Source organism: Chelonoidis abingdonii, chromosome 13 (genome assembly GCF_003597395.2).
Source record: "Chelonoidis abingdonii isolate Lonesome George chromosome 13, CheloAbing_2.0, whole genome shotgun sequence".
NCBI classification, from domain to species: domain Eukaryota; kingdom Metazoa; phylum Chordata; order Testudines; family Testudinidae; genus Chelonoidis; species Chelonoidis abingdonii.
In genome coordinates this window covers 26,064,749-26,090,739 of record NC_133781.1, presented here as the reverse complement: position 1 = coordinate 26,090,739, position 25,991 = coordinate 26,064,749, and the positions used below count along the sequence as shown (strand labels likewise).

The window sequence follows — 25,991 nt, the reverse complement described above, 5'->3', positions numbered from 1 at the left end:
TGCAAAGGAAGAGAAGCTAGGCAAAACTTTAAAAAACAGCAGGCTGCATATGACAAGAACAGCATTCTTGAGATTACATGAGCTGGATAGGAATAAAAGCTTTCATTGTCAACACCATAGAATAACAAGGAATGCTGTGGTTAACAAACTCCCTCCTCTGCCTGTCCCCTCCAGTAGGGGGCCTCCACTGTCTCTGTTGGAATGTTCATGATCCCCAATTCCTTAACCCCTCATCCAAAGGACTCTCACTGGTGGAGGACTGTTCCCACTCAGCTCACATCCATGTTGTTCCGCAAACTGGCTAGAGAAGTCACTGTTAGGTCTCATGTTACGTGTCTGAAGACAATGGAGAAGCCAACCCTGGTGGAGTGAGCGGACAGCCAGACTCATCTGAAAGCTGGATACATATCAAGGCAGGTGGAGAAGTCAATGCCTTGAGGACTGGCAGTGGCATCACACTCCCAACCAGCACCAAAACAAAAGACGGTACTGAAACCAGGGCTGGTACTGATTCTGTAGATGTGGTCTGTGCCACAGTCATAGTTGGCACCAAAGACGGTAACTGTGCTGATGGGCATCTTGGTACCCACAAGGAGGCTGACTTGAGTGCCCACTCTGACTCTTAGGCAGTGCCGAAGATGGTGCCGACAATTGAGGCAAGTCTGCAATTACTCCAAGTGACTCAGAGGACAGAGCAGAAGAAGGTCTGACACGTTGAATGCTCCTGAATAGCTGATGCGTCAGGAACAGAGAGGAAAAGCCTGTCCAATGCTGCCTGGTATGCCAATGGCATGGAACCATTCGGGAACAATGTCATCAGTACCAGACTCAATGGGCGTCACACAGATGGTACTGGAGTCGACACTACAGTGTCCTGCTGATGCCACCTTAGTACCAGAGAGTGGGTAGATGGTCCAGCTTCATCCCACATACCAGAAGACTCATGGTGTCAGTCTGCTTTCCTCTTGAAAGAGGAGAATGAATCTCTGAGCTCTGAAGTGGCTGTAGTCAGTTTTCTGAGACCTTCTTTTTTAAATGATCCAAGGAAGGAGAACAATTTATCTTCCTCCTTGGAGAGGTATCAAAGCCTGGCACAGGAACATTGGCCTGTTTTGGTTCCAAAGTTGCCTGAGAGGGCCAACTGATCCATAGAGGTCCCCAGTGCCGAACTGGGCGTCATGACCTGCTCTGTAAGGTTCTGCTTGAGGTGTAAGTCTCTCACCACCTGAACATACGCAGATGGTGCACCTTTCTTTAGTGCTCCCTTTTGTCAGACACAATAAACACCACAACTGGGAATCACTACTGAGGACAGCAACCCATGCAATGGAAAATGTTCAAACTGTGGTGGTGGCATCATACCAGGATACCTATCGATCGTAACTGACTTCTGCTAACTAAAACTAAGGGTACTACTGTACTATCTAACTATAGACAACAAAAGTCCAGAAAGACTGAAATAGTGAAGCACAAGGTAAAATATCACACACAATGCTACAATCTAGTCACGGGCAGGATGGTTGGGGAGTGCTGCCCTTAAATAGCTAGGTGAGGGGCTAAGGGGCCAAAGTGTGCGAGTGCTGACCCACCTGCCACAGGTACTGCTAAGCTTTGGTGCACTGGGCACGTGCACATCTGAGTAGAATGCACGTCTGCAACCACTTGAAGAACCAACATTTCAGAATGCTGCATAATAGCATTGTCCGTGAACAAATTATTAAGCTGACATGGCAACCGAATGCAGTAAATATCCAGCAGTCATAAAATTAAGCAAGTCAGAATAATAAATATTAAACATGAAAAATTCAATAAATGCTATTGAGTCACAGCTCTCAATGATCACTCCTGTTTTCATTTTGTACTTTGGAATAAAATGAAGCAGCTTTGTTTTATTAAACAGATTTCATTCCAAATACCTCCAACACAACCCTCACTCATCTAATTTCTCTCTGCCTTTATTTTAATCAATTTGAGAAAATGGAAATTAAAGGCTTGGAAATCTGTACTGGCACTCACCCTCACTCCCCTCAATAATATTCATGAATTGTACATAATTGATTTTCTGTCTGAACAGCATCTCTCTCCTTTAAGGCTCTTTTTGTGACATGACTGATGCTTTTACCCTTGAGGATGATTGCTATGGTTTAAACATCTTCAGTGTTGTACAGTAGCAGCTGTACTACAGTGCTCATGTAATTGTGAGCATAAGGTGAATTTTATAATGTTTTCTTCCTCCTTCATGGGGTACAAACTTCACCCAATGTCTTTCCCACTCCAAAATTTAAAATCTTTGGCAGTCCTTTCAAAATGAAAAAGTAAACGGGGGAGCAACATTCTGAAATGGATTCTGAGGTTGGGTGCCCATGGATAACTTCTCAAAGGTCTGTCTACTATAAGCTTTTTGTATATTTTGCAGTGCGGTGGTTGCTTTAAATTTTTTTTTTTTTTTTTTTAAAGAAGTCCAGATATTCAAGCCAGAATGTGACTGGGATATCTATCACAGATGTTTAAATAGGCTCCAATTCAGCAAAACACTTAAGCACATGCTTAAGTCTACCCATATTTAGCAAAGCATTTAAGCATGTGCTTAACTTGAAGCATATGCTTAATTCTCATTAAAGTCAATGGGATTTGAGCATGTGCTTACATCCCCTGCTGAAGTGAAGTCATATAAACAATATAGGGACGGCTGCAATAACAACTCAGAAGTTATAACTTCTATAAAGGTGGCAGCTTGATATGAAGCCGTACAATTCAAGAAACAGAATAGTTCTCCAGTAAAGTGAAGGATGTAAATCTTCCCATTAGAGAGCTTGAATATGTAGGACAATGTTGAAACTACGCATTTATCAAAGACAATTAAATGCTGCAACCAGGAGCGGTGCCAGGGTTTTTGGTGCCCTAGGCGCAGGGCCGGCTCGCCGGTCCCGCAGCTCTGGTGGACCTCCCGCAGGCGTTCCTGCGGAGGGTCCGCTGGTCCTGCGGCTCTGGTGGACCTGCCACAGGCGTGCCTGCGGATGCTCCACCGGAGCTGTGGGACCAGCGGACCCTCCGCAGGCACGCCTGCGGGAGGTCCACCCAGAGCAGCCTGCCGCCCTCGGCGATCACCTAGGTCGCCTAAATGGAAGCGCCGGCCCTGGCTCCAACACAGAACAGACAATATGGAAAACTAATCTAAAATCAGAAGTCTACATATTACTGGGAAGCAAGAAACCTTACCGCCCTGTTTTAGGAAATGGCTCTAGTTATCTAGGGATGCCTCCTGGATTTCCCAGGAAATTCTCTGGGGTTGTTTTAATGGTCCAGACACTCCTATAAGGAAACCTCATCTCTCCAATATTCTGAGTCAAATACTACTGACCTCTCATTAGTTGCCTGCCAGGAATAAAATTTTAAAATGTCTCAAGTGGTTGAGAAGCTTATATTTGGAATAAACGTTCAATATTTCAACATCACAAAAGGTTAGGCATGAGGTGCCCCAATGTTCCACACGAGAACTAGTGTTACTTAATGGAAAATGGGGTGAACAACAAAATTTACAGATGATGCAAAATGTGTCTGACGAAGTGGGTATTCACCCACGAAAGCTTATGCTCCAATACATCTGTTAGTCTTAAAGGTGCCACAGGACTCTCTGTTGCAAAATGTAGGTTAGTCAAGATTTAAAGAAGACTGAAAAACTTTCAAGGGATTTAATAAAAGTGGAGGAATGAGCAACATGTTAGAAGGTGAGACTCAATATTGAGAAATGCAAGGTAATGTATACCAGAAAGAATAAACTGAAACATTCAGCCACACTGTTGAGTTCTAAATTAAATGTAACCATTTCGGAAAAAGACAAAGACTGTGCATGACAACTTCTGTTCAGTGTGCAGTGCTGGTCAAATACGCAAACAAAACGTTATGGTGCACCAAGACTAGGCCAGAAAACAAAATGGAAAATATTACAGTGTTTTATACGAATCAATAGCTTACCCTCCACTGGGATATTGCATTCAGTTCTAGTTGCCTCTGCAACCTTAATCATCTTTTCATAGCTTTTTTGTGTGGAATGTGTGTGTAAATATTTTATCTGTCTTGACCAATTTAATAAGGAACAGGTTAATTCTTTGTAAGGAACAAAGGGTAAGCTTAGTAAATTCATCAATCACTTCTGAAGACTGCAGAGCTATAAGGATGTCCCTACAGAAATAAGACAAACATAGAGCACTAAAATGCCACCCAACAAGCCATAACAAGAACCAGCTTTTTGTTTTTAATTAAAAGCACAACAAAATATTTTTTTCATGTTTCATTCACTTATTTGTTGTTGTTTTAGAATCAAAACACAGAATTTTTCCTTTTAATGAAAAGCAGAAGCAGTTTAACCCCACCCCCTTCCTCCTATTATTTTTTTAAAGGAGACATGTAAAAGCCCAGAAAACTGTCCTTTGTAATGATGCCAAGCAAATTTCAATCCTTTATGCAATGCGGTATCGAGGCAACAATATTTGGTAAGTGTAGGAAGAAAGTTCCAAGTAAGTGCCTTGAATATCTCAACCGCCTGATCCGAGGCTGTCTACCATTATTGCCCCTTCTCTGAACATGTCTATGGGTAGCCTGGCCAAGGAATAACAATTGCAAATATATCAGAGATCCATTTTACCATTGAGTTTCTGGAGAGAGAGACTAAATTAAAAAATTAAAAGGAAAGACTCAAAAAACCTTGTAAGATGAGCAAGCTTGCAAGATTGAACTCATTCAACAAAGCCTCTATTGTTGATTAACTCACTGGGGCTAAGAATCAGCATCTTCCAATGCTAATATATTAACAAATTGCAGAAGCAGCTCTAGACTTGACGGTGCAAAAATCAATGGGAATTTGGCTTCTACCTCAGGTCTGAAAATGGGACTTTAAATCCTATGTCACTTCAGACATTTCTGAACATTACCCAATGCTTAGAAGAACAAGTACAATTTTGGGGAACTCTTTTATAGGAACGATATAAGAGAATTAGAAAAGGAATGGAAATTTAGTGGACATTACTGAGGTGTAAAGTAGAAGATAAATACTGAAGGTGAATGCCATAAAAACTGCTAGAAAGGTATAATGAAACTAAGAAAGGAATGAGTATTAAGGAAGTTCCTAAGAAACTTTTTATTCAAGAGGATATGTGTGGAATGAACTAACAAAGGCACCAACAGAAACTGCAACTATTAAGATATTACTATGTTAAAAATGAGTTAAACACATACTGGAAGGAAAAAACAGCTTAGGGGAGAAAATTAGGCAAACAGTTTGACACATTTACAGGAGATGCTTGAAAACACTATTTAATAGTTGGAGAGAGAGACCTAGGACTCAAGAAAGCTGGGTTCTGTTCCAGACACTGCCACTCTCACTATACCACCGTGGTCAAGTCATCATATGTCTGTGTCTCAATGGGCCAGCCCCCATCTGTAAATAGGACAATAATACTTGCTAATCATTACAAATTTTTTGAGATACTCTGACGATGATTATCCCGAAATGTTACTGTACGAGGAAGTACAGATATGGGAACATACAGAATGAGCCATGGGCACGTTAGCACCAAATCAGGATCTGAAACACTGCACAAGTGTTTACAAGTCAGTACAGAAAAAGCAATAGAGACAAGGGGAGATTCTACAAACTCACCTCTCCTTACATCAGGTCGGTTTTCTTTGCGTGAACACATGGTCATAGACAGGGATATGTGGATTTGTGCAAGCTCTACTACTTCTGTATTTTCCTGCATATTTCAATTTACAACATGGTTCTAATGCAGACATATCACTTTGCATTTCAGTGATAATTTCATGTAACAATTCTGATAATATTAGATTAATTTTCCCAATCTGTACATTACAAATAGTGAGCTTTGCTATGGAGCAGACTGAGGAAAAATGAACATTAGGAATCTCTGATTTCACTGACCACGTCCAGAATAATCTTAGCAGTGCTAATCATATGGAATCATTTATGTACAATACTCTAACATAATGAATGCATAAGATCTACAATAAACATTATTTTTATCCCAAGTGTTGTCAAATTATAGCTCTCTTAACAAAAGTCATGAAATAACAGGTTATAGTAATACCAGAAACCTCCATTCAAAACAATATTGTTGCCTAAAAAGCATAATTTAACAGCTAAAATAGTTGAAATACCATCTTGAAACAAAGAGCATTGGATAAGTATTTGCCCCTGGGGTTCAGACAGTTTAATTCTCTTTTATTAACAAAAACAAAAAGAAAGCTAGCTGAAAGTATGGTAGGAGAAGATCTGCTTTTGTTTTGAAGCAAGATATTATTGTCAAATGTAAAGTCTGTTTGCCCTAGGAAAGAAATCTAGTAGGACAGTACTGTTTACCTGTTCCTGTGTCTCCAACTCCTTTTGCTGCAGCTTCTTTTCTGTAGACCGTACCTGATTGCAATAATTTTCCATTTCATCTTGTAAAGCCTGAAACAATATCAATCAATACAAAACACACGTTAAAAATTAGAAGATGGAAGGAAAAAAAACCCCATATAATTGCGTTCAGTTGGTAGCAAAAGTCATGGGTATTGTATACTCTTCAATCTTCGTTTTCAACAATATCAAGAGAGCCACTGACAAACTTATTCTGACACCCTGACTCTCACTTAGCACCTTACTACACAGGTAGTTCCGCTGACTACAACAGGACTACCAATGTAGGCGTAAGGGTAGCAGAACTGAGCTCTCTCATCCATTTACAAGTATTGCTAATGTTCATAAAGTTCCCTTTACTCTTTTTATTTGCACAACCTGTGTTTTGTTTGGAATCATTTCATGGTGCACCAGTACTTTGACTTAAGGGGGAAAAAAAAAAATCTGCTCTCTCAGGAACTATGTCTTGCATCTACAGTGGAAATGGACTCAATGTTATCTAAACTGTAAGCTCCTTGAGGTAAGGCTTTACCTGCTAGTAAAGCACCTAGCACATATATATGCAAATGAGAAATACAAATCCAATAAATAATTATTGCTAATAACAATGCTAATTTAACTGATCTTTGTCTTGCTCTTAAATCATTACAATTTTTAATAAAATCAGATGAGACACAATTATTTGGTTTGTTATTATTTATTTGTGTTGCTGGACTTCAGGACCCAACTCTCAGGCCAAGGCTCCAAAGTGCTAGATGATATAAGAACACACAAAAGACAATTCATGTCCCAAGGAGGTTATAATTGAAATATGATAATTCCAGCAACTAAACAATTAACAAAAAGGTTTGTTAACGTTATCATTAAATGTTTTAATGCACACTGAATATTCACTTCCTGAAGTTTAATTACAGGCCCCTGTTTGAACCTGGGCATTGGTACCTCAAGAGTTGACTTGAAGCAAGGTGCACAATGCTTATGCTAGAGAAACACCATCACAGAGATGGTGATGGTAGCAAGAGAAGTATTTAGGGTTATCTGTAGAAAACTAGGAAATGGGAACACAGCTAGTGTGTCAACTGGAAAGTATAGAGTAGAGTCAGGACTGTCTCTGAAAATTGAAATTTAGATCTGACGATACATAATAAATATAATTATAATGACTTTTAAAAATCTAAACAGCATGGATATGCTACTTGAAAGTCTGCTGTAAAAGAGAGATCAGCAAACTTGTGTTCCCTTAATGCATTTTGCAGAGCATGTGGTATGGTAGCACATGCTACTCAATGTGGAATACCCATAAATAAATTGGAATAATTAAAAGGTACTTGCAGTACCAAAGATTTAACAGAAAGAAACTCTCTTTTCCACAGCACTGAAATACTGTAGTCTCAAATCATTTACAGGATAAAATTGCTATGCAGATAAGATAAGAGGACTACTTATGATAGATCTTGCACATTGTTTTGAAGTGATGCCAGGCGTTAACTTTAAAGTATTAAAGCTATAAAACCATTACATATTCTGATGCCAAAAAGTTTAATGGACTTTAAGCCTGCCCAGTGGCTTTTACACTATCATTTTTGCTAGATAATGTTGAAAACCAATCTTTGCAGCCAATCTTCTGTGCTCAACACATCTTGGAGTTCAATACATTTGTATTAATAGCCTGAAAAAATTATTCATGTAATGTGTGCTTTGTTTTTGTATTTCTGATACGGCAATTTAAATATAGAACTATAACTTATGATTCAAAAACCCAAATAATTATGTCATACTATTACATGAATTTGTAAAAATAATGGGGTCTTTTCATGTACTAGAAAATCAACTGAGACAGACCCAATGAACTAAATGAGTTTTGTTATTGATTTCAATGGGATTGAGCATATAGAGAAATTGGTTTCCCTTTTTACTAAAATCAGTAATGTTTAACAGCCATATTTGTATTAGCTGTCTGAGATCCTACAGGATCCACCTTCTACTACCATTTTCAATTGAGCAACTAATATCATCCATCTAGTATATCATGGTGAAAAAGAAAATTAGAGAATTGTTTGTACACTGGAAGGGATCCTCAGCTGTACTGATACCACCCACTAACCACATTTATTTCCTTCACTCAAAGCTGCCAACCTTCCTCTAACTGGAAAGTTTCATTCATTTGCTTGGTTTCTGTGGTGTAAAAGAGCATATGTGTATATGGTTTTATTTTATTTTCGTCTTTGAGAAAAAACAACTTTCATTGGATTCCACTAGGAAAGTCCGGAGCAAGTAAATACATCCACCAAGACCGAACTGATAGTAAACACAGCAACAACTTGGTACCATTGAAGAGAACTTGTAAAGCACCATCTCATCCATCAATTTCCCCCTTTTGTCTTTGTTCTTTGTTATTTTTTTAAAGCACACAACTATATTGTGCAGAGGGCATACAGTGAAAAGCACATGACAATTAGAGGATATGTGGGTTTAACTATCATATATTTGCTTCTTAAAATGTTGTAAATTCTATTCTATTACAGATCTAATTACCATTATACAATTATCCAAAATAGAATATATTGTGTGAGTTTATAGATCATTACCATAATCTATTATAACTGTCAGTCCTTAACATGCTTGCATGTGGAACAGTGGAGAGACATTTAGCTCCTTTGTGAGAGTCTAGTGAAGTCATCTAGCACTTAAGGTTTCTGAGTGGGGTAGAGTGTGAGCCAAGTCCAATACTGGTCACTTCACAGCAGCCATTGTTGTGTAGCAAGGCTGTTCTCTGAATGATTCTGTTAGTTCCCCTCATTGCATGGGAAGTGAAGCATCCAGAAGGAAACACCAAATCAAGATAATCAGCATTATATCAAAGCCCATCCAAAAAACAGAAAAGAAAAGTGTGGGGTTGGAGGAGTGAGATCCTTGCATATTGATATCTCCAGAGAATAAGAATTACAGATAAATAATGTCCCTGTGCAAGATTCCCGTTCCTATGGAGTAAGAACCTTGATGGATATCCCAAAAGAAAACTGAGTGTAAAGCTGCATAAAGTGTCAATGAAAAGGGCACTTCCACAGCATAGACAAGAAGACTTTTAGATCTAGTCTTACTTTTCTGTGCCAAAGGGAGATGTTATCCAAGGTTTTACCGAGTGTGCGGCTCAGGGTAGCTATGAATCCAGGGCTCACAAAGCTCTTCAATCTACCTCTCCTCATGCAGGATGCACTTAAAATGTATTAAACAGTTAACAGCTTATCCTGGGAGCACTGTATAACCTCTCTTTTGGAAAATTAAACATAGGATTAGGGTTCAAAAGTCATTATTCAGCAAAAAAAAATTGCTATACTGCACTAACTCCAGTTACTCAGTAACACAATTAGGCATTTGTTTCATAGAAGCATAAGCTTTTATGCTAAATTTTCAAAATGCAAAGTTCTACCCATGGAATACCGCTGCCTAGGTTTAATGACTGATAGGATAGACAACACAGGATAGTGTAAAAATAAAAAAATTCAGCCTTAAGTTTTGAATCACAAAGGAAGTTTCCATTTTTTCCAAAGGGAAAACAAAAGCGTAACCAATTAAGATGTGTCTGGACACAAAAAGTTTGCTGCAAACTCAGGTGTGACTCTACCCCACATTAGCCTGCCACTTACTAACTGTCCACGTGGACTCTGTTGACATGCATTAACAGTTTGTTAATCAGTCAAACTGTTCAAGGTACAAAATTCATCCTCTTCTCCGCTTTTCTGAGTTAGCTTACATCACTGCTGCAAAGACAGTATTTTTTCAGTTACACTGGCTTTCAAATGCCATGTAAACATGTTTGCTGTTGAAAGTCTACACCATACCTGACCTTGGAAGTGCTTTGTGTTGGCCTGAGAACAAAGAAATGAAATGTTTTGTTTTCCAGCCCAGATAGCCTACACTTTGAAAAGCACTTGAAAATGTAAATGAGATAATAAAGCTCTACTGCAACAATGTGGGTGAACTACAGCTGTGGAAAACAGCACATTTGTTAGATTTATTGATAAAAATGGGAAAAAAAACTAAAGCATTTTATATTGCAAATGTTTGAGTTTTAATCAACTGTTCATAAGATGTAAAGAACACATTACATTGATAGTCATGTGCCTGATGGAAGAGAGAAGAGAATGTTTTGTGGTTACGGTGCTGATCTAGGACTTGGAAGATCTGAGTTTAATTCCTGGCCCTGCCACAGGCTTCCTTTGTTACTTCAGACAAGTCACTCAGGCAAGTCACTGTAGCTCAGTTCTCCTCCAGCTGTGAAATGGGGATATTAACACTGCTTTCACTAATATCTGTGAGACACTCAGATATGATGGGGATATTAGTGGATAGATGGAATGTGTGAACAGATTTTTTTTTTAAACTTGTAAACCATATAGTTTTGACTTGAAGTCACAGACATAAATATGGAACGGCATGATGCCAGTTCTACGACGTCACTTTTCAGACAGAAACACACAGTGAGGCATTAGTTACAAGATCTAGTTCGAAGAAAAAAACCCAAAAAAGACCCGGAAGGATCAAATGAACAAGCGTACAATGGTGATACAAGAAGGATTTTTTTTTCATTTTTAATACATGAAAAAGTGTTCTGCTTGTACTTTAACAACTGTAGAGGAAAGAGTTAAAGAGAAAAAACCGTGCATAAAAACACAGTCTTGGAAGAACTGAACAGGCAGAAACCAAAACTGTTTTGACCTATTTTTGCTTAATGTGAAGTATTTAACTATTGTATTTTCTTCAGAAACCTTCAACGAAAATTATTTCCTCCTTTATGTAAGTTACTGAGCATAAAGGCCTTGTTCTTGCTCCAACTCAAGTCAATGGCAAAACTCCCAATGATTTCAGTGGTACAGAATTGGCCAGAGTGAACATGGTATGCTGTTCCTCCTCTTCAATATAATTAGCTGAATAAACAAGAAGAGAGGTTTGGGGGGCAGGGGAAGTCTTAAAATGTTCTCCATGCAAGACCTGATGGTATTCTAATCTTGAAGAGCAGGGTGTTAAACTCGAAAGTCATTGTTCATCAAGATCAGATTAAGCCTGTTAGGGGCATATTCTCTTTTTGATACACCTGCATAACTCTTAATGGTTGTAATAGCAGCTATGCATACACATCAAGAAGAGAACAGACCTCAGTTCTTATGATCAATGTAGACTAATACTAATAATAGGGGTAATAGTTCTTTTCATCTTCAAAGGGCTTCACATACATTACTCAATTAATATAATTAGTTAATGAAAGACGCAGTAATAAAAGCTACTGCAATTACCTACTGTTGTCTTAATTATCTAACGATGCCCATAGAAAAGTGCTTCCACTTTACACCCTCAAAATCTGTGCCAACAATAATTCTGGAGTACAGGTCTCCTTTTGCATACCTCTTTAATTCAGATTAAAATCATTTATGGCTTTCCTCTCCACTAACATGTGAAGAAAAGCCTAACTCTGGAAGGTTGAGGAAAATCCATACAAACATGAACAAAAACTACACAGCATTTTGTGCCAGAACTACAAGTGCACTTGTAAACTATCTAAAACCGTGACAAAACAGCAATGACCCGATCCTGAGCCCTGACATCTGTATATGGAGTGGTAGGTCAGGAACAGTCTAAAGATCACACAGGCAAGAATTCATCTTCTAAGTTGGGTGGTTTCTCTATTTAGAGAGGCAACTGCAGCTCCTAGTTGAAAAATAGGTCAAGTTTATCATCAAAAGTAATCTCGGGTACTCTCCAACTAAACTTGTGCCCCATCTCTCCTTTTAAGTAATTGTACCTTGATTAAATAAAGTTATGTGATCCTCTGGGTGATATTACATTAAAGCAGGTTCTCAATCTTCATTGCACCACGACCCCTTTCTGACAACAAAAATTACTACATGATCCCAGGAGGGGAGAGTGAAGCCTGAGCCTGACTGAGTCCCGCCGCCCTGGGCGGGGTGAAAAGCCCAAGCACTTCAGCCCCAAGTCGGGGGCCTGTAGCCTGAGCCCTGCTACCCAGGGCTGAAGCCCTCAGGCTTCAGCTTTGGCCCTGAGCGATCAGGCTCAGGCTTCGGTTTCAGCCCCGGGCCCAGGCACATCCCTAACGCCAGTCCTGGTGACCCCATTAAAATGGGGTCGTGATCCACTTTGGGGTCCTGACCCAAAGTTTGAGAACCCATGGCACTAAAGGTGGCTGGGCTTATTATTATTAAAAAACAAACTTGGGAAAATGTCACTACAGAGACCACTGCTGTGCTCCTTGAGTCACAAAAGCATAGTATTTTTATTAAAAGGACAAGGATTGAGATTGGGTCAAATTTTCTGCTGATTCAAAATTGATGCAGCTCCATTGATTTCAATAGAGTTTTGCCCATTTACACCACCAAAGAATTTGGACCTTGGTTTTTTTCCCCCTACTGCTCTGCATTCCAGTGCATAATCAGTTCAAAACTTCTGTGCTCAATTTCTCTCTTGTTTTTGGTGTAAAGGAAAGGAAATCTTATGGTTTTAACCTAATACATATGTATGCTGTTCACATATGGCAAAATTCCTTTCTGGTGGGAACTTTCTAGTTGTTGTTGCAACACACCATATATCCAAGAAATGCTGCTTTGATGTTGAACTATTGCTACACTACTCATTAGGCTACTGATTCAATATGAAAGGCAACATTTCTGTGGTCTATGTCAAAACAATAGCTTTGTTTTCACAAACAACGTCTCCCCCTCAGCCTATATCCAGTGGTCAATATTACTGCAACTGAAAAAGAAAAAAATTCATATTATTCTGCTCTGAAAATAGTTTGTGGGTTTAATCACTCAAGTTATTCTTACAGGCCCAGATTTTTAAAGTATTTAGGCTTTGTGGCACTCAGCGTTGCACCGCCTAATTGAGTTAGAAATCTAAATCCCTTTTGAAAATGAGATTTAGACACCTACATCACTTAGGTATTTCAACACTACCGCAGCAACACCTAAATACCTTTAAGAATTGAGCCACAGTCTATAAATAAAATTGGAATTATTTTTATGTCTATACAGATAGCTCTGATGATTTATTGTACACCAGGGATAAATATTAAAACATCTGAAACAGTATTTTACATTTATATAACACCTTCCTTCCATGGTTCTCTCAGCCTTTTATGAGCAATTAAGCCTCATTACCAATGTTAGATAAGGATTATATACCCTTTACAGATGGGGAACTGAAGCACAGGGAGTAACTGACTTTCCTGTGTCCTGCAAGACAGTGCCAGAGCTGTGAATAGACTCCAGGAATCCTGATATCTAATCTCTTGTGCAAGCTACTAACTAATACTGCTTCTCAATGTTCAGACAGCAATCACACCCTAGAATGAAAACACAAGTGTTAACCAGTTAATCTATCTTTTTCAAAAATATGTTCCCCATGGTGTTATATATCTCAGATTCATAGACTCTAGGACTGGAAGGGACCTCGAGAGGTCATCGAGTCTAGTCCCCTGCCCTCATGGCAGGACCAAATACTGTCTAGACCATCCCTGATAGACATTTCTCTAAAAGAAACTCAACATATTTTCCTCATTCTCTGCTACCACCATGAAAAACAAGTTTAGTTGGTCAAGAATTAGACAGATTTTCAAAAGACTCTGGATTAAGCAGCTCCCACTGAGAACAATGGCTAGATTCTGAACAAATTTGAAAATCTAACCACTTTGCTGATGTGCTTACATGGGAGCTGAGAGCTCTTGGAAACCTGGCCTTAGCTGTGGCTCTTGAATGCTTTTTAAAATTAGGCCAGGGCTCTTTTCTGAGCTTGTCAATACAACTTCTTACATTTGCCAGTAGGAATTGCTGTTGCGTAACGCAAGATTCCTCCCCCTCCACTTGATCATACCACTAGTGTGTGGGGTTGGGGGACGGGTTTGGAGGGGGAAATAAAAAGAGCACTGGAGTGAACAGTTTACTACCAGGTCACCAAACCACCCATGAAAAAGAGAGAGATTGTTCACTCTAAGTTTTCTTGAACATCATAGGATCTAAGACCACCATGTTTTTAAGTTTCAAGACTTATATACAAGTCATAGAAAGGAGCAGAAGGGATGTATCAACAAAATACTATATACTTTGGCTCTTGCGCAGCTCAGTCCATCCATCAAATTTCATCTGGGAATCCAAAGTGGTGTCTTCCAGAGTACTCTGAATACTCTTGATCAAGATTTTCAACACTGTTGGTTCTAATGCTGCAAACGCATGTACCACCATGTTCTTTCCGTTGGATCCTGGTTTGTGTATTTTCAGCATTTTCTGGAAATGTTTTGGTTTTGCTGGCCCAACTTTTTAGTCCCTGTTTCAGCAAGGTATTTAATCATAAACCTAATTGTAAGCATGCAGGCAGTTCCAGTGAAGTCAATAGGACCACTGATAAACTTAAAGTTACGCATGTGCTTTAAGCACCTTGCTAAACTGGGGTCTTAGAGCTTTTCATGCTCAAGGGAATCAATTTGGAACGTACAGGGTGAAATAAGGTAAGGTAAGTCCTGGAAAGGTATGAACTCAAAACAGTAACATACAACACAAGATTATTTGAGGTGGCAGTGGTGGTGGTGGGGAATGACAGGGAGATTCAAAGAGCAATAATAATCTGGCTTTCACATGTCCTTCTCACTGACATACAAAAAACAACAAACAGTGGCATTATCATGTGTCTAGTACCAGAATGCATTCGAGTTGTCATGATTAAGATATTCGGAATGCTTGTCAGCGATCAGACTCCAGTTACTGCAGTATTTCTACAGGACTATCTTGTGTGCAGGCTTTAAAGCAAGTCTTTCCCAAGCTGCATTAGGATCATGGTCAAGAGTACTCTGGGAGAGTTTGGAGGTCAGAGGTCACAAAGGAAAGTCAATTACTTAATTTCTTTTCTGCTTTCACTTTGAGGGATGTAGGGGGAAAACGCATGGTATTTCATATATTCTAGATAAAATGGATCATTTAAACCCAAAGATACCATGACATCCTTAGCATACACTTATGACGAAAAAGTTCAAAACTTCCAATTTAAACCACTTAGAATGAGAGGATTTACCAAGATTCTGTCTAACGTTCAGCTGACGCATTGTCAGAAACATTTATCACAGAACCTTTTGAAGTTCCTTAGCTTCCCTCTAGTTATTAAAGCTTGAATTGCAGAGTTCGTTATCAACCTTAGAGCACACATGCAAAGGTATTTTTAAAGTCAGGCTTTCAGTTTGATTTCAGGACCATTAAGCAAAATAAAAGTGTCCCAATCAAGCTAAATGCCTAAAAACTATTTTTATGCTGAACATGAATAAAGGTTATGTCTGATTGATCCGCTAGATAATTTTTTTTCATTAAATCATATAAGTAAAGGAAGCTGCAAGTAGTCTGTCATTTTCACAGCAGGTTTTTTGTGAAGCCCCGAAGTTAATTTTAAGCTTTTGGTCTATGTCAACCTATGCCATAAGCATATCTGGAATGTAGCATCATTGAATATATATCAGTGGAAGATTACTATTGAGAATGTTAACACTATCATGAGCTGTTTCAGCACATGTTAGATTTCTCCTAACATAATTCAAAAAGAGCAAATATCAGGCTCCTATCAATACTGCCAGCAATGGTTCTGAGGTTCTTCTGTCTTATGAGAAAGAATATTTATATATCACTTGCTAAACAATTCAGTCTTTAGACAGTGAAAACTCATCTTGCAATATATTGAAGACCCTCAACTTCCATAAATTATAATGGAAGTTTTTGGTACTTAGCAGCTTACAGATGGCAATCAGCATGTTGCACTGGCCGCAAAGTTCTTTACAGCCTTCTTTTAAAAAAGCATTCTCTGCTGTAGGTTCATGAAGTCCTGATGTTTCAGACATTTTCAGGAAGCTTCTTACGATGTTTTGCTCCTTTTCTAATCAATATTAAATGTTCAGGAATTTCTAATCAATAGGCTAATTTACTTCTTTGTACATATAAAATTAAAAGGTGGTACTCTGCGGGACAGATTACTGAACTACTAATTACTACTTTCAGGAATGCTTGCATTCTCCCTGTAGCAGCAGGAGCAGTATTTGTTGGATAAAACAACACTAGGTTCTACTGCACACAGAAAAAGATGAAGGAAGGTGCTTAATAATGTCTTTACACCTTTCAAAGTAACCTTAATCAACTACATTAAGTTGCAAAGTAAACGGCTGCTTTTTGAACTGAACAAGAGCTAGCTTGAATCAACTGATCCTGCACATTCAATATATGCTCTGGGATGTGAAAGGCAGCAAAGTAATACCTTTACAAAATTACATCTTTAAGCCAAACCTGCAATGGTTCTTGGCAGCGTAGGATATACAGTAGTTTAACTCAAATTCTTTTCTTCAAAGTCTTTAATGAGATCCACCCCTATTACATTTGCAACCACATTTGGTAATGCAATTGCTCCTATTTAAATGAATGGGTGGAAACAGAGCATTCTGAAGTTTAATTTTTTTTTAATCAGGTTGAGGTGAAACTCATTTACTTAAAAAGAAAAAAAAATGAAAAAGGTAAAAAGGTGGCTCTCTGCAGCTGGTCAAATAGATTAGTATACTCTAATCTTATTAGCCTGAGGAAAAAGAAAACAGTTTTTCAAGTATATACTTTAGAGAGCATTGGCCATCAAATTTTTTTTTTTTTTAAAGACATACTAACAGATTGATTGGAAGTAAGCTTGTCCCCAAATGTGTCTGATCTAGTTAATAACACAAAGTTATGGCAGAGATGATTGTCAGCACAAATTATATGTGCAAGTACATCTGCACTTCAAAATCCTTCTTTTGGATTTATATAAAAAAATTAAATGAAGGGAAAAAAATCTATTGTAGATTTCTTTCCCAGTATTTTAGCAATATAGAATATCTGGTACAAAATAGAATAAAATAAACAAAGAACAACCCTCCATGAAACTGTTAATTTTAAAAGTCCATCTTTACCTGGCTTACATCCTAAATATAATTGTGCACAAATTCCAAATTTCTCTTGCTTAATTCTTTTTTTGAAATTTGCAACAGCAATGCCAAAAGTACATTCCATTTCTTGACCCTACGCTATCCTTTTTGGGTGAGGTTATTAAGAAAGTTGCAGCAAAGCAAATTTGGTGTCACTGGAGTCCTAATAATGTTTTTAAAGTCTTTGCTGATCTGGCTCTGAGCTTCACAAAAGCTGCACTAGTTTCATTAGTTGATCTTCTCCTAGTGATGGACAAAACTCTGTGTCTTTGCTTATTTGTTTAGATCTGTCAGCAGCTTCTGATACCATTGACCACACAGCTTTGCTGACTTCCTTGTAGATCTTGACTAGACTCGACAGGACATCTCTTCAGTGATTTGTTCTTTCCTTTTAAAAAGTTCCCACAAGGTGGCAATGAGGCAGTTGACTAAAGGTTTTCTTATGTGAGGTTGTGCAAGGACCTTTTCACTCAAGTGTCATTCACTATATATGTAAGGGGAGGTGAGGTGGGCAGCAATGTCATCCATATTCAGAGACATGGCTCAGACTACTTTATCAGTGAACTAAGATGTGGGGTGGTCTATTTGCTGTGCCAGTGCCTGGCTTGTTGTCATCCAACTTTGTGCAGATGGAAATGATATTGGCAGGATGAAGGGAGCACTCTGAAGGCATGGTGGAAATGGCGTCTTTTCACATTATTGATGTGATTCAGACTCCTTTAGTCCAAGAGATCGGTTGTCTGCGCGTGTTTGTGTCCCCAACTGGTGGCCAAAACCACCTTTTTAATTTGTGTCTATTGTGACCATTTCTTTCTGATACGCACCTTCTTCCAGGTGTCTGAGATCAAGTTTAACTGGTTTTATTGCCACTGTCTTTTCCACTTATATGCACTGCCAACCAGCTAAGACAATGTCATTATTTTTCTATTAGAGATTAATTTATCAATAATTGTACAATGGTCCTAGAAAAGACTCTACTCCAGCTGCTACAAACTGCTCTGCTATGGCAGTGAATTTTGAGGGTAGGTAGCCTATCTACATGCTCATCACAAATATATCTGCCTCATCTTCTGAATCCCTCCATGTCACATCTAATGACAGATAGTAAATGCAGTTTAATTTTTAAAGGAATTACTTTTAACACACACACACACACACATATATATATATATATAGAGAGAGAGAGAGAGAGAGAGAGAGCACGGTGAATGGAGACGGTGTCAACCTTCATCAAAGGACAAAGAAGATTAGGGTATAGATACTGGGAACAAGAGTTAAGATATAGTGGAAAAGTGCTTAAAAGTAGGATAGTTGTGTTTGTTGTGGGATGAAGGAGACCTGTGGACAGTAATCTATGAAAGAGGATGGATTTATAGCAGCTCAGATGAAAAAAGAACTGAGAACAGGAAAAGCGTATTTGGGTACAATAAACTGTATCCTGAGCCAATAAAGGCCTTGACATTTATCTGCTTTAAGCACCCCAGACCTCTAAATGTATTTCACCTCTGATGTGTTGATTATCTCCTAAAAAAGACACACATTCAAGTTACCATCTAAGATTCTGAAAATGAGAAAAAAAGTTTCCAAGGCAACATCTGCACAAATGTTTGACTGGAATGTTTTCAGGCAGGTAGAAAATGTTGCACAGGTTAGAATTTTTGAACAATGCTGGATCAATGCTAAGTGAATTACTGACAAACCTACTTAGCATATCTTAAGCAAAACAGGCCCTCTTAATTTTTCTAGATGTATAGTACCAAATATCTTGGAGATAGAGATGATATTTTTTAAATGCAAAAGCATTAAGAACAACAGAACAGGTCAAAGCCCTACCAGTTTTTCATTTGTGCAGTTACATTTCATAGGCAACCTTTCAAAGAAACAAAAGGCAAAACTGCAACTACAGAAGTCAATAAAGTTTCAGATCATTAGAGATCTGTGCTGGCAAAGCTGAACTCACAACAGGGCCAAACTCCACTTCCAAATGTGAATTTTATAACATCCAGGAAGGAGAGGTGGTTTGGGTAAAGGGCAACAGGAATGGCAAAACAGTATATAAAATAAATGGAAGAAAACACTTAAAGTGAAGAACATTAAGGCTGACAACTCAGACCACACTATAATCTCTGCGCATCCATCTCCTTCTGTTTTCCGGTGTCTTTTTTTGTGGTTTGCAAGCATTACACTGCTGTGGGTAAAGGCTATATGGGTATTTTGGTAGAACTGAGGAAACACATAATATCAAGGGTGAGCTGATTATGGCTGCTTGGCAAATAGTAGTGGTCAAGGGTGTTACCAGGTATGCAGACAATTAGAACCCACTGATATGATTCAGATTATTACATAGCCTCTTGTAATTGCTGCTTTTACTCTGGTGAATTGCAACTGCTAAACTGTAAAGGATATGAATTATATTCACTTTAGAAACAAAAATATAAGGAATCTAAATATAGTCCTATAAGGACAAACCGTCTTTTTTTTTTAAGGCTGAAGAAAACCATTACATTTCCCAGCTTTTCCTCCAAACCATTTCATAAAAGGTTGGACTGTTCCACACTGTGCGAACGTTCCAACAGGTGTCTCACATTTGGTGATCTGAATTTTTACTTTACAATTTCATTCAGCTTCTCCCTTACCTGTTAAGAAGCATCCAATGAACTTACTTTTCATATTTAATTTTCTCTCATCTGTATTTCTATCTGCTCTTCAACATATTATCTTGGACGTAAACACTAGGACAGATAGTGCACGGTGTCTCTTGGCACAGAATCAATGGGGGCAGTCAATTCTGGGGTATCCTCCTCTCAGCAGGGACACGTCCCTTCATGGGACTCTGCAGAGATGAAAACTGCATGCGGAGAGACAAGGTGAGGTTGGGGCTGGAAGTGGATTGGGCCTGTTGGCAAATATGTTGACAAAATAATAGCACTCCAGACTGTAATACTTCTCCCATGGCCCCAATCCACACAGCTGAACCTCGACCCACACCCTCTTTAATGGAGGCTCCCAGTGACAACTGTGGCCAGGAGAGACCCTGACAGCAGAGCTCAGGAGACCTGCTGGGTCCTGGGGCAGAACGACTGGCCATTTGGTAGGAAGGAAAATCCTCTGTTTCCCCATCACCATTTCCATGGAATAATTTGTGACAAACTCCAGGTGGGTTTCCATGCTAAGTTCTCCTCGTAGATCTCTTTCAGTGGGTGTTTCCACAGGAAAGGATGAACTTGGCCTCTGACAGGCCACTGAGGTCCCCATTCCAAACACAGTGGAAGTTACCGATGGCTCAGCACTGCTCAGGACAGGGCCCAAACAATATTATTTATTAAATTATATTATACATTAACTATTACCTTTATTATTTTGCATATGGTTTATACCAGTACTGCATGAACACATTACAGATCATCTCCTGGGCATCAGAAGGGAACCAGGCCCCTTTTTCTTGTCAAAATATCTGTATTATTTAAAGTATCTCATAGGGGTCTACTTCTCTTTTGGTCTCTAGTGATATTTTGGCTAATTTATGTAGAATAAATATCCACTAAGGGACAAATCAAACTTCTTCCCTTGATGATGAAGGCAGATTGGGACTGACTGATAATGCAACGTCATTACCTTAGTCCCTGGACATTTTCTAGGCAGCTGAACTGCTTCGTTCAGTTTCATTCTCAAACCACAGTAATTGGTTTAGATATAAATTATCTGTGGGGCTAATAATAATGTTCACCTAAAATGAGCCGGTTCTTCCAGGAGAAGTTTGGCTCAGTAAAGCTTTTCCTAGCTGATTATGGAAACTGTAGAATGCTTGCTGATAGAGGGAAAATAGAGTGCATTTATAACACTGATAGGAAATGTAAGCTGCGGGGGAAAGTATTTGTAAGTTTCTGCTTTATACATATTTTCAAGATGAAAATGCCACTTTTACTGAGCATGAAACCATGAGAAAATCAATGCCAGAACTTGCAATTTTTTAAAGTGGTGCTAATTAGAAAGATATTTGTAAAATAAAACCTTTAAACTCCATACATTTGTATCTTTTGATGTCTGACTTAGCTGCTGCTTCATGCCACTCAAGTCCTACTGAGAAAAGCAGAAGTTGGGTCCCCTGCTAGTCTGTCTGGGGGAGTTTACCATCTGATCTACAGGATACAAAGATAAAAGTCCTTGCATACTTTTTTCCTTGCAAGTACTGTACTATAATTTGGAAAGTGCCTTTATTCTAAACTCCACTCATATGAGAAAGTGGCAGATGAGAGCAGCCTTAGCTGCCATATTTTTAGTATTTCCTTGTAACTAATCCTCTAATGCTAAGGGAACTGTATGTATTTCCATTTTGCATGGAAAGCAGAGCTATATTTATAAAACTAAAGGCAGTCCCTTCCAGGAATGACAAGACAGTGATAGCGGTGACTCACTCACTCAGTTGTATCAGAAATACAACAGTTCCCTTAAATATACTTTAAAAAATAAAAAGGAAATTAGCATAATAAACAATAAATATTCATGTTAATAAAGGATCATTCTATTCTCTTATGTATTTATCATTTCAGGAAGAATAGTTTGTTCTCTTTTGTCATGCTTTTTGTTTTTTAGTAAGTTATGACTAAATTCACGAGAACTTTGCGTGCACAGAAAAGCCTGCTGTAATACTAGCTTTGGTAGCTTTCCTACCTCTTCATACTACATCTATTTGAGGTTCAGAATCTTAAGCAGAACTATCGTGCCAGCAGAAAATGCTAAAAGGGAATCTGAATATTCCTAAAGTCAATAAAAGCTTTAGCAAGACACTTTTCATATATGAAGTTGAAGTCCTAGGTGACCCTTCCCTGCTGATATCCATTCATCAGATATCATCACGATTAGTCACCAAAGAATCACAGCTTATATTATTATGAAAAATTTTTGCAGATAATTTGTTACACAAAATAACATTGTAAATCATGCATGTGTGTTGCATGTCTGTTTCTCTTTTGGAATACTCTAGTGTAATGTGGTATTGGTTTATATCACCCTTAGGCAGGGACAGTTTGTATAAAAAAAAGTATATAAATATATGTTGATAACTAAACCTGGCCCCTATGTTAATTTGCCAAAACTTGTAACCTGTGTTATTGTGCCAAGCTTTAAAATGTACCTATGGAGTAATAAATGTTTGTGACCTTATGGAAAGCTTGCTTTGAGGATGTTTATTTGCTTCAGCGACCTTTTGCTGATGAGTATAAGGTTCATGCATATTGTGTTTCCACTTACACTGCTGGAAGAGCCTCCAAGTCGAGGACATTCCAGAAGAGAGAAGGAAGAAGGCAGGATTCCAGAAAGTCATTGGAAATGGAATAAAGAACAACCCTTGGAAAGTCAACAGAGTGCTATGCACAGACTGTTTTACAGGTACCTTGTGTTTTGAGAACATTAGATACTTTATCTTTTTTTTTTTTTTTTTTTTAAGCAAAGTCAGAGACTTTTGAGCAACAGTTCTTCCTCTCAGTACCTATCCCTGACACAAAGGCTGCCTGAAACATGGTTTCTGGGTTTCCTCCCAATTCTTTCTTTCCAAACCTAACATTCTCCCCACCATGTGTCCCCCAATGCTCTGTGGGAGAGCAGATCTTCTCTGAAATGCAGGGAACAGACAATGGTCCATTCTATTATTTTCCCGAGTGGCAGCTTTTAAGAAACTTATTTTCTTATATCGCAATTTTTAAAACACCTTTTTTCTACCCATCTTTACCAGTTCATTGGTTAAAGTGCATACATTTATCTCAAGCATATTGTTTTAGTTAGAAGCCATACTATGACTTTTTATTCACACACTGTTAATAGCTTAGGGCCAAAGGCACTCCAATGGTTACACTAAAGATAAGTTTGGACCACAATATTGAAATTTTATGGTTTTAGCTACTAAAAGCACTGACCTTCTGGGTTCTTTTACCTTTCTTTTCCCATTCTTCCATTGTGCAATTATTGTATGCTAAGCCATTAACTAAAACTGCAACACTAGCTAGGCAGAATAATGTATTTATAGATCTTTTTCTTATCTTTCATAATCTTTGCACTGGTAGATAGAATTTTGGGTCCTCCTCTCCCAGAACTAGCAATGAATGAAGAGAACTTAATGTCATGCATTAGTAAAAGCAAGACATTGAAGAAAACAAGAGAAAGTGAAAATGCAACTTCAAGAGATGCTGGAGAATAGTGGAGTGCAGTTCAGATAGTAGGCAAGTACCAGTTCTAGCCTTTGGTAAAACTTGTAAGTATGATTTCGCTGTTGTCCATGATAAGTTCTTCAACGTGTTGAGACATTAAAAGTCAAGAGAAATGCCAGAGCGCAAAGCTAGCTGCAGGAAAAAAGGTGACTCAGTTCTTTGTCTCACAAAGCATGTTAAAGACATTATAAAGGGCTTACAGATGCTCAGAAATTCAGATTGCCTGATTGGCTGTACATTTGAAATCATGTAATTCTGAAGAGAAGATACTATGCTGCATGCAATGGAACATTTTCTGTAACTGGAATGTGTATTACTATGAAAGGGAACAGGGAATTTTTTAAAAAATTTCAATTAAATTAGATAATTGTGCTTTAAAGTGAACTTTTATGTCAACCTGAAAGTACCTCTGTTTTCACTCTGGCACAATTCATAGAATCATAGAATTACAGGGGAGTCACATGTTACACAGGGATTAGGTTCTGAAGTCAGCCTGTAAGGTGAAAATTGTGTATAGTCAAACGCTCATTGAGTGGAAGGGCAGGTGGAATTGCCCGCACTACAGGTACAGTATTTAAATTGTTATTTTTCTCTTTTTTTTGTTTTGCCGAGCACGTATAGTTAAAGTAGCGTTAAGTTAAATGCGCCTATGATGCGACTCCACTGTATAGAATCACAGAATCGCAGGACTGGAAGGGACCTCGAGAAGACTTCTAGTCCAATTCCCTGCACTCAAGGCAGGACTAAGTATTATCTAGACCATCCCTGACAAGTGTTTGTCTACTCTCTCTTAAAAACTTCCGACGATGGAGATTCTACCAATCTCCGCAGGCAATTTATTCCAGTGCTTAACCACTCTAAGTTAGGAAGTTTTTCCGAATGTTCAACCTAAACTGTTCTTGCTGCAAAATTAAGCTCATTGCTCCTACCCTCAGAAGTTAAAGAAAACAATTTTTCTCCTTCCTATTTGTAACAACTTTTTATGTGCCAAGACAGACTTTTAAGACACCCAAGTCAATAGACTCAAGGCAGCAGAATAGCTGAAACACAGTTCTTTCTCCTAAAATCAATACACTTGGGCCAAATCCTGAAGTCCACACACCACTTCCACTCAGGCAAAACTATTACTTATGTAAATGAAAATATTGACTGAGGAAGGACTTCAAACTGTGGCCCATTATAATGGGAAAAACAGAAAATCCTGGGATATACCATAAAAACCTTGTAAATTTTACTCACCCATTCCCTGGGGATGAATAACTTTCTTTGCTGGGCAATATCACTGGGTCATTTTCTCATGATGTTTTGAAGGACTGTGATGAAGAGTGGGCAGCAGATAATGTGACTGTGCTTGTAAATTTTCATGACCATCTTTTAAGGCTGAGGTTAAAGATTTGATTTTTTTGGGCTTGCAGTCTATTCAAATACTATATTCCTAGTTAAACCATTGCAATGGTATTATTATTAAAAGACTGATGTTACAAATCAAGAAATACAGATTCAGAAAATGATGTGTTATGACTAATAAATATTCTATACAACTATATAGGTCTCTATGTCAAATTGCTCATTAGGGCAATGTTTAGCTACAAAAGCAATTTAAATGGACTTGAGATTCCTCTAGAGAATCTTATTGCATATTCATCTCAGGAAGAGACCTCTAATGATTGACAGAATTTGGCATGTTTGTGGATGTAGAACCACTAAAACATGTTCTAACCAGATGGCTTACAGAAAGGAAATCAGTGTCGACTGCAGCAGATGAATTGTTGCTCTTTTCTTATGGGTACAGATAACAGAAACAACAACATTAGCTAACTTACAAAAATCACAGTAAACTTTACTCATTTTTTTTGTGTAAAGAGGTTTCTCCCTGGATGAAGGACAGAACAGGTATGTTATCTAGGATAGTCAAAACACAGATACTCAACAACATTACAATCCTACTGCATCAACGCACATCAGATAAAAAGGGAACTCAATACTCATTTGACAAAAGTAGTAAAGTCATAGGGTACAAAAAGCTGTGATCAGTGTTTTCATATTTTCACTAAATATTGCTTGTATTTAATAATTTTTTCATAGCTTGCCAGCCACAACATTCTCAGCCAATGACCATTACATTCTAATCTCCAAAGACACAGAGAGCATCAAAGAGAATGGTGAACATTTAAAATGTTCCAGTGTTCCCAATTACATTTCTTTTTTGACATAGCTGGCAAGCTTGTTGGCATATGTAGCGAAAGGGCAAAGAACTGAACTGGATGAAGATTCAACTGTCTTCTCACTGCCAATGGTAGACTCACCAAAATAGGTTTGAATCACATTGCAAGTTTCTCCTTACAGCTCTGACATTAACCTGAAGAAGGGTTCTGTGAAGCCT

The 25,991-nt window shown here is 38.3% G+C and overlaps 1 protein-coding gene across 3 annotated transcripts in view; it reads right to left on the bottom strand.

The window, feature by feature from the left end:
- Window positions 1–25,991, bottom strand: part of CEP112 (centrosomal protein 112) — a 285,142-nt gene that overhangs the window by 12,349 nt on the left and 246,802 nt on the right. For all 3 annotated transcript variants that reach the window (XM_032776336.2, XM_075071883.1, XM_075071884.1), the window contains one exon: window positions 6,377–6,466. In XM_032776336.2, coding sequence (XP_032632227.1) covers window positions 6,377–6,466 — 90 coding nt within the window. The remainder of the gene's footprint in view (window positions 1–6,376; window positions 6,467–25,991) is intronic.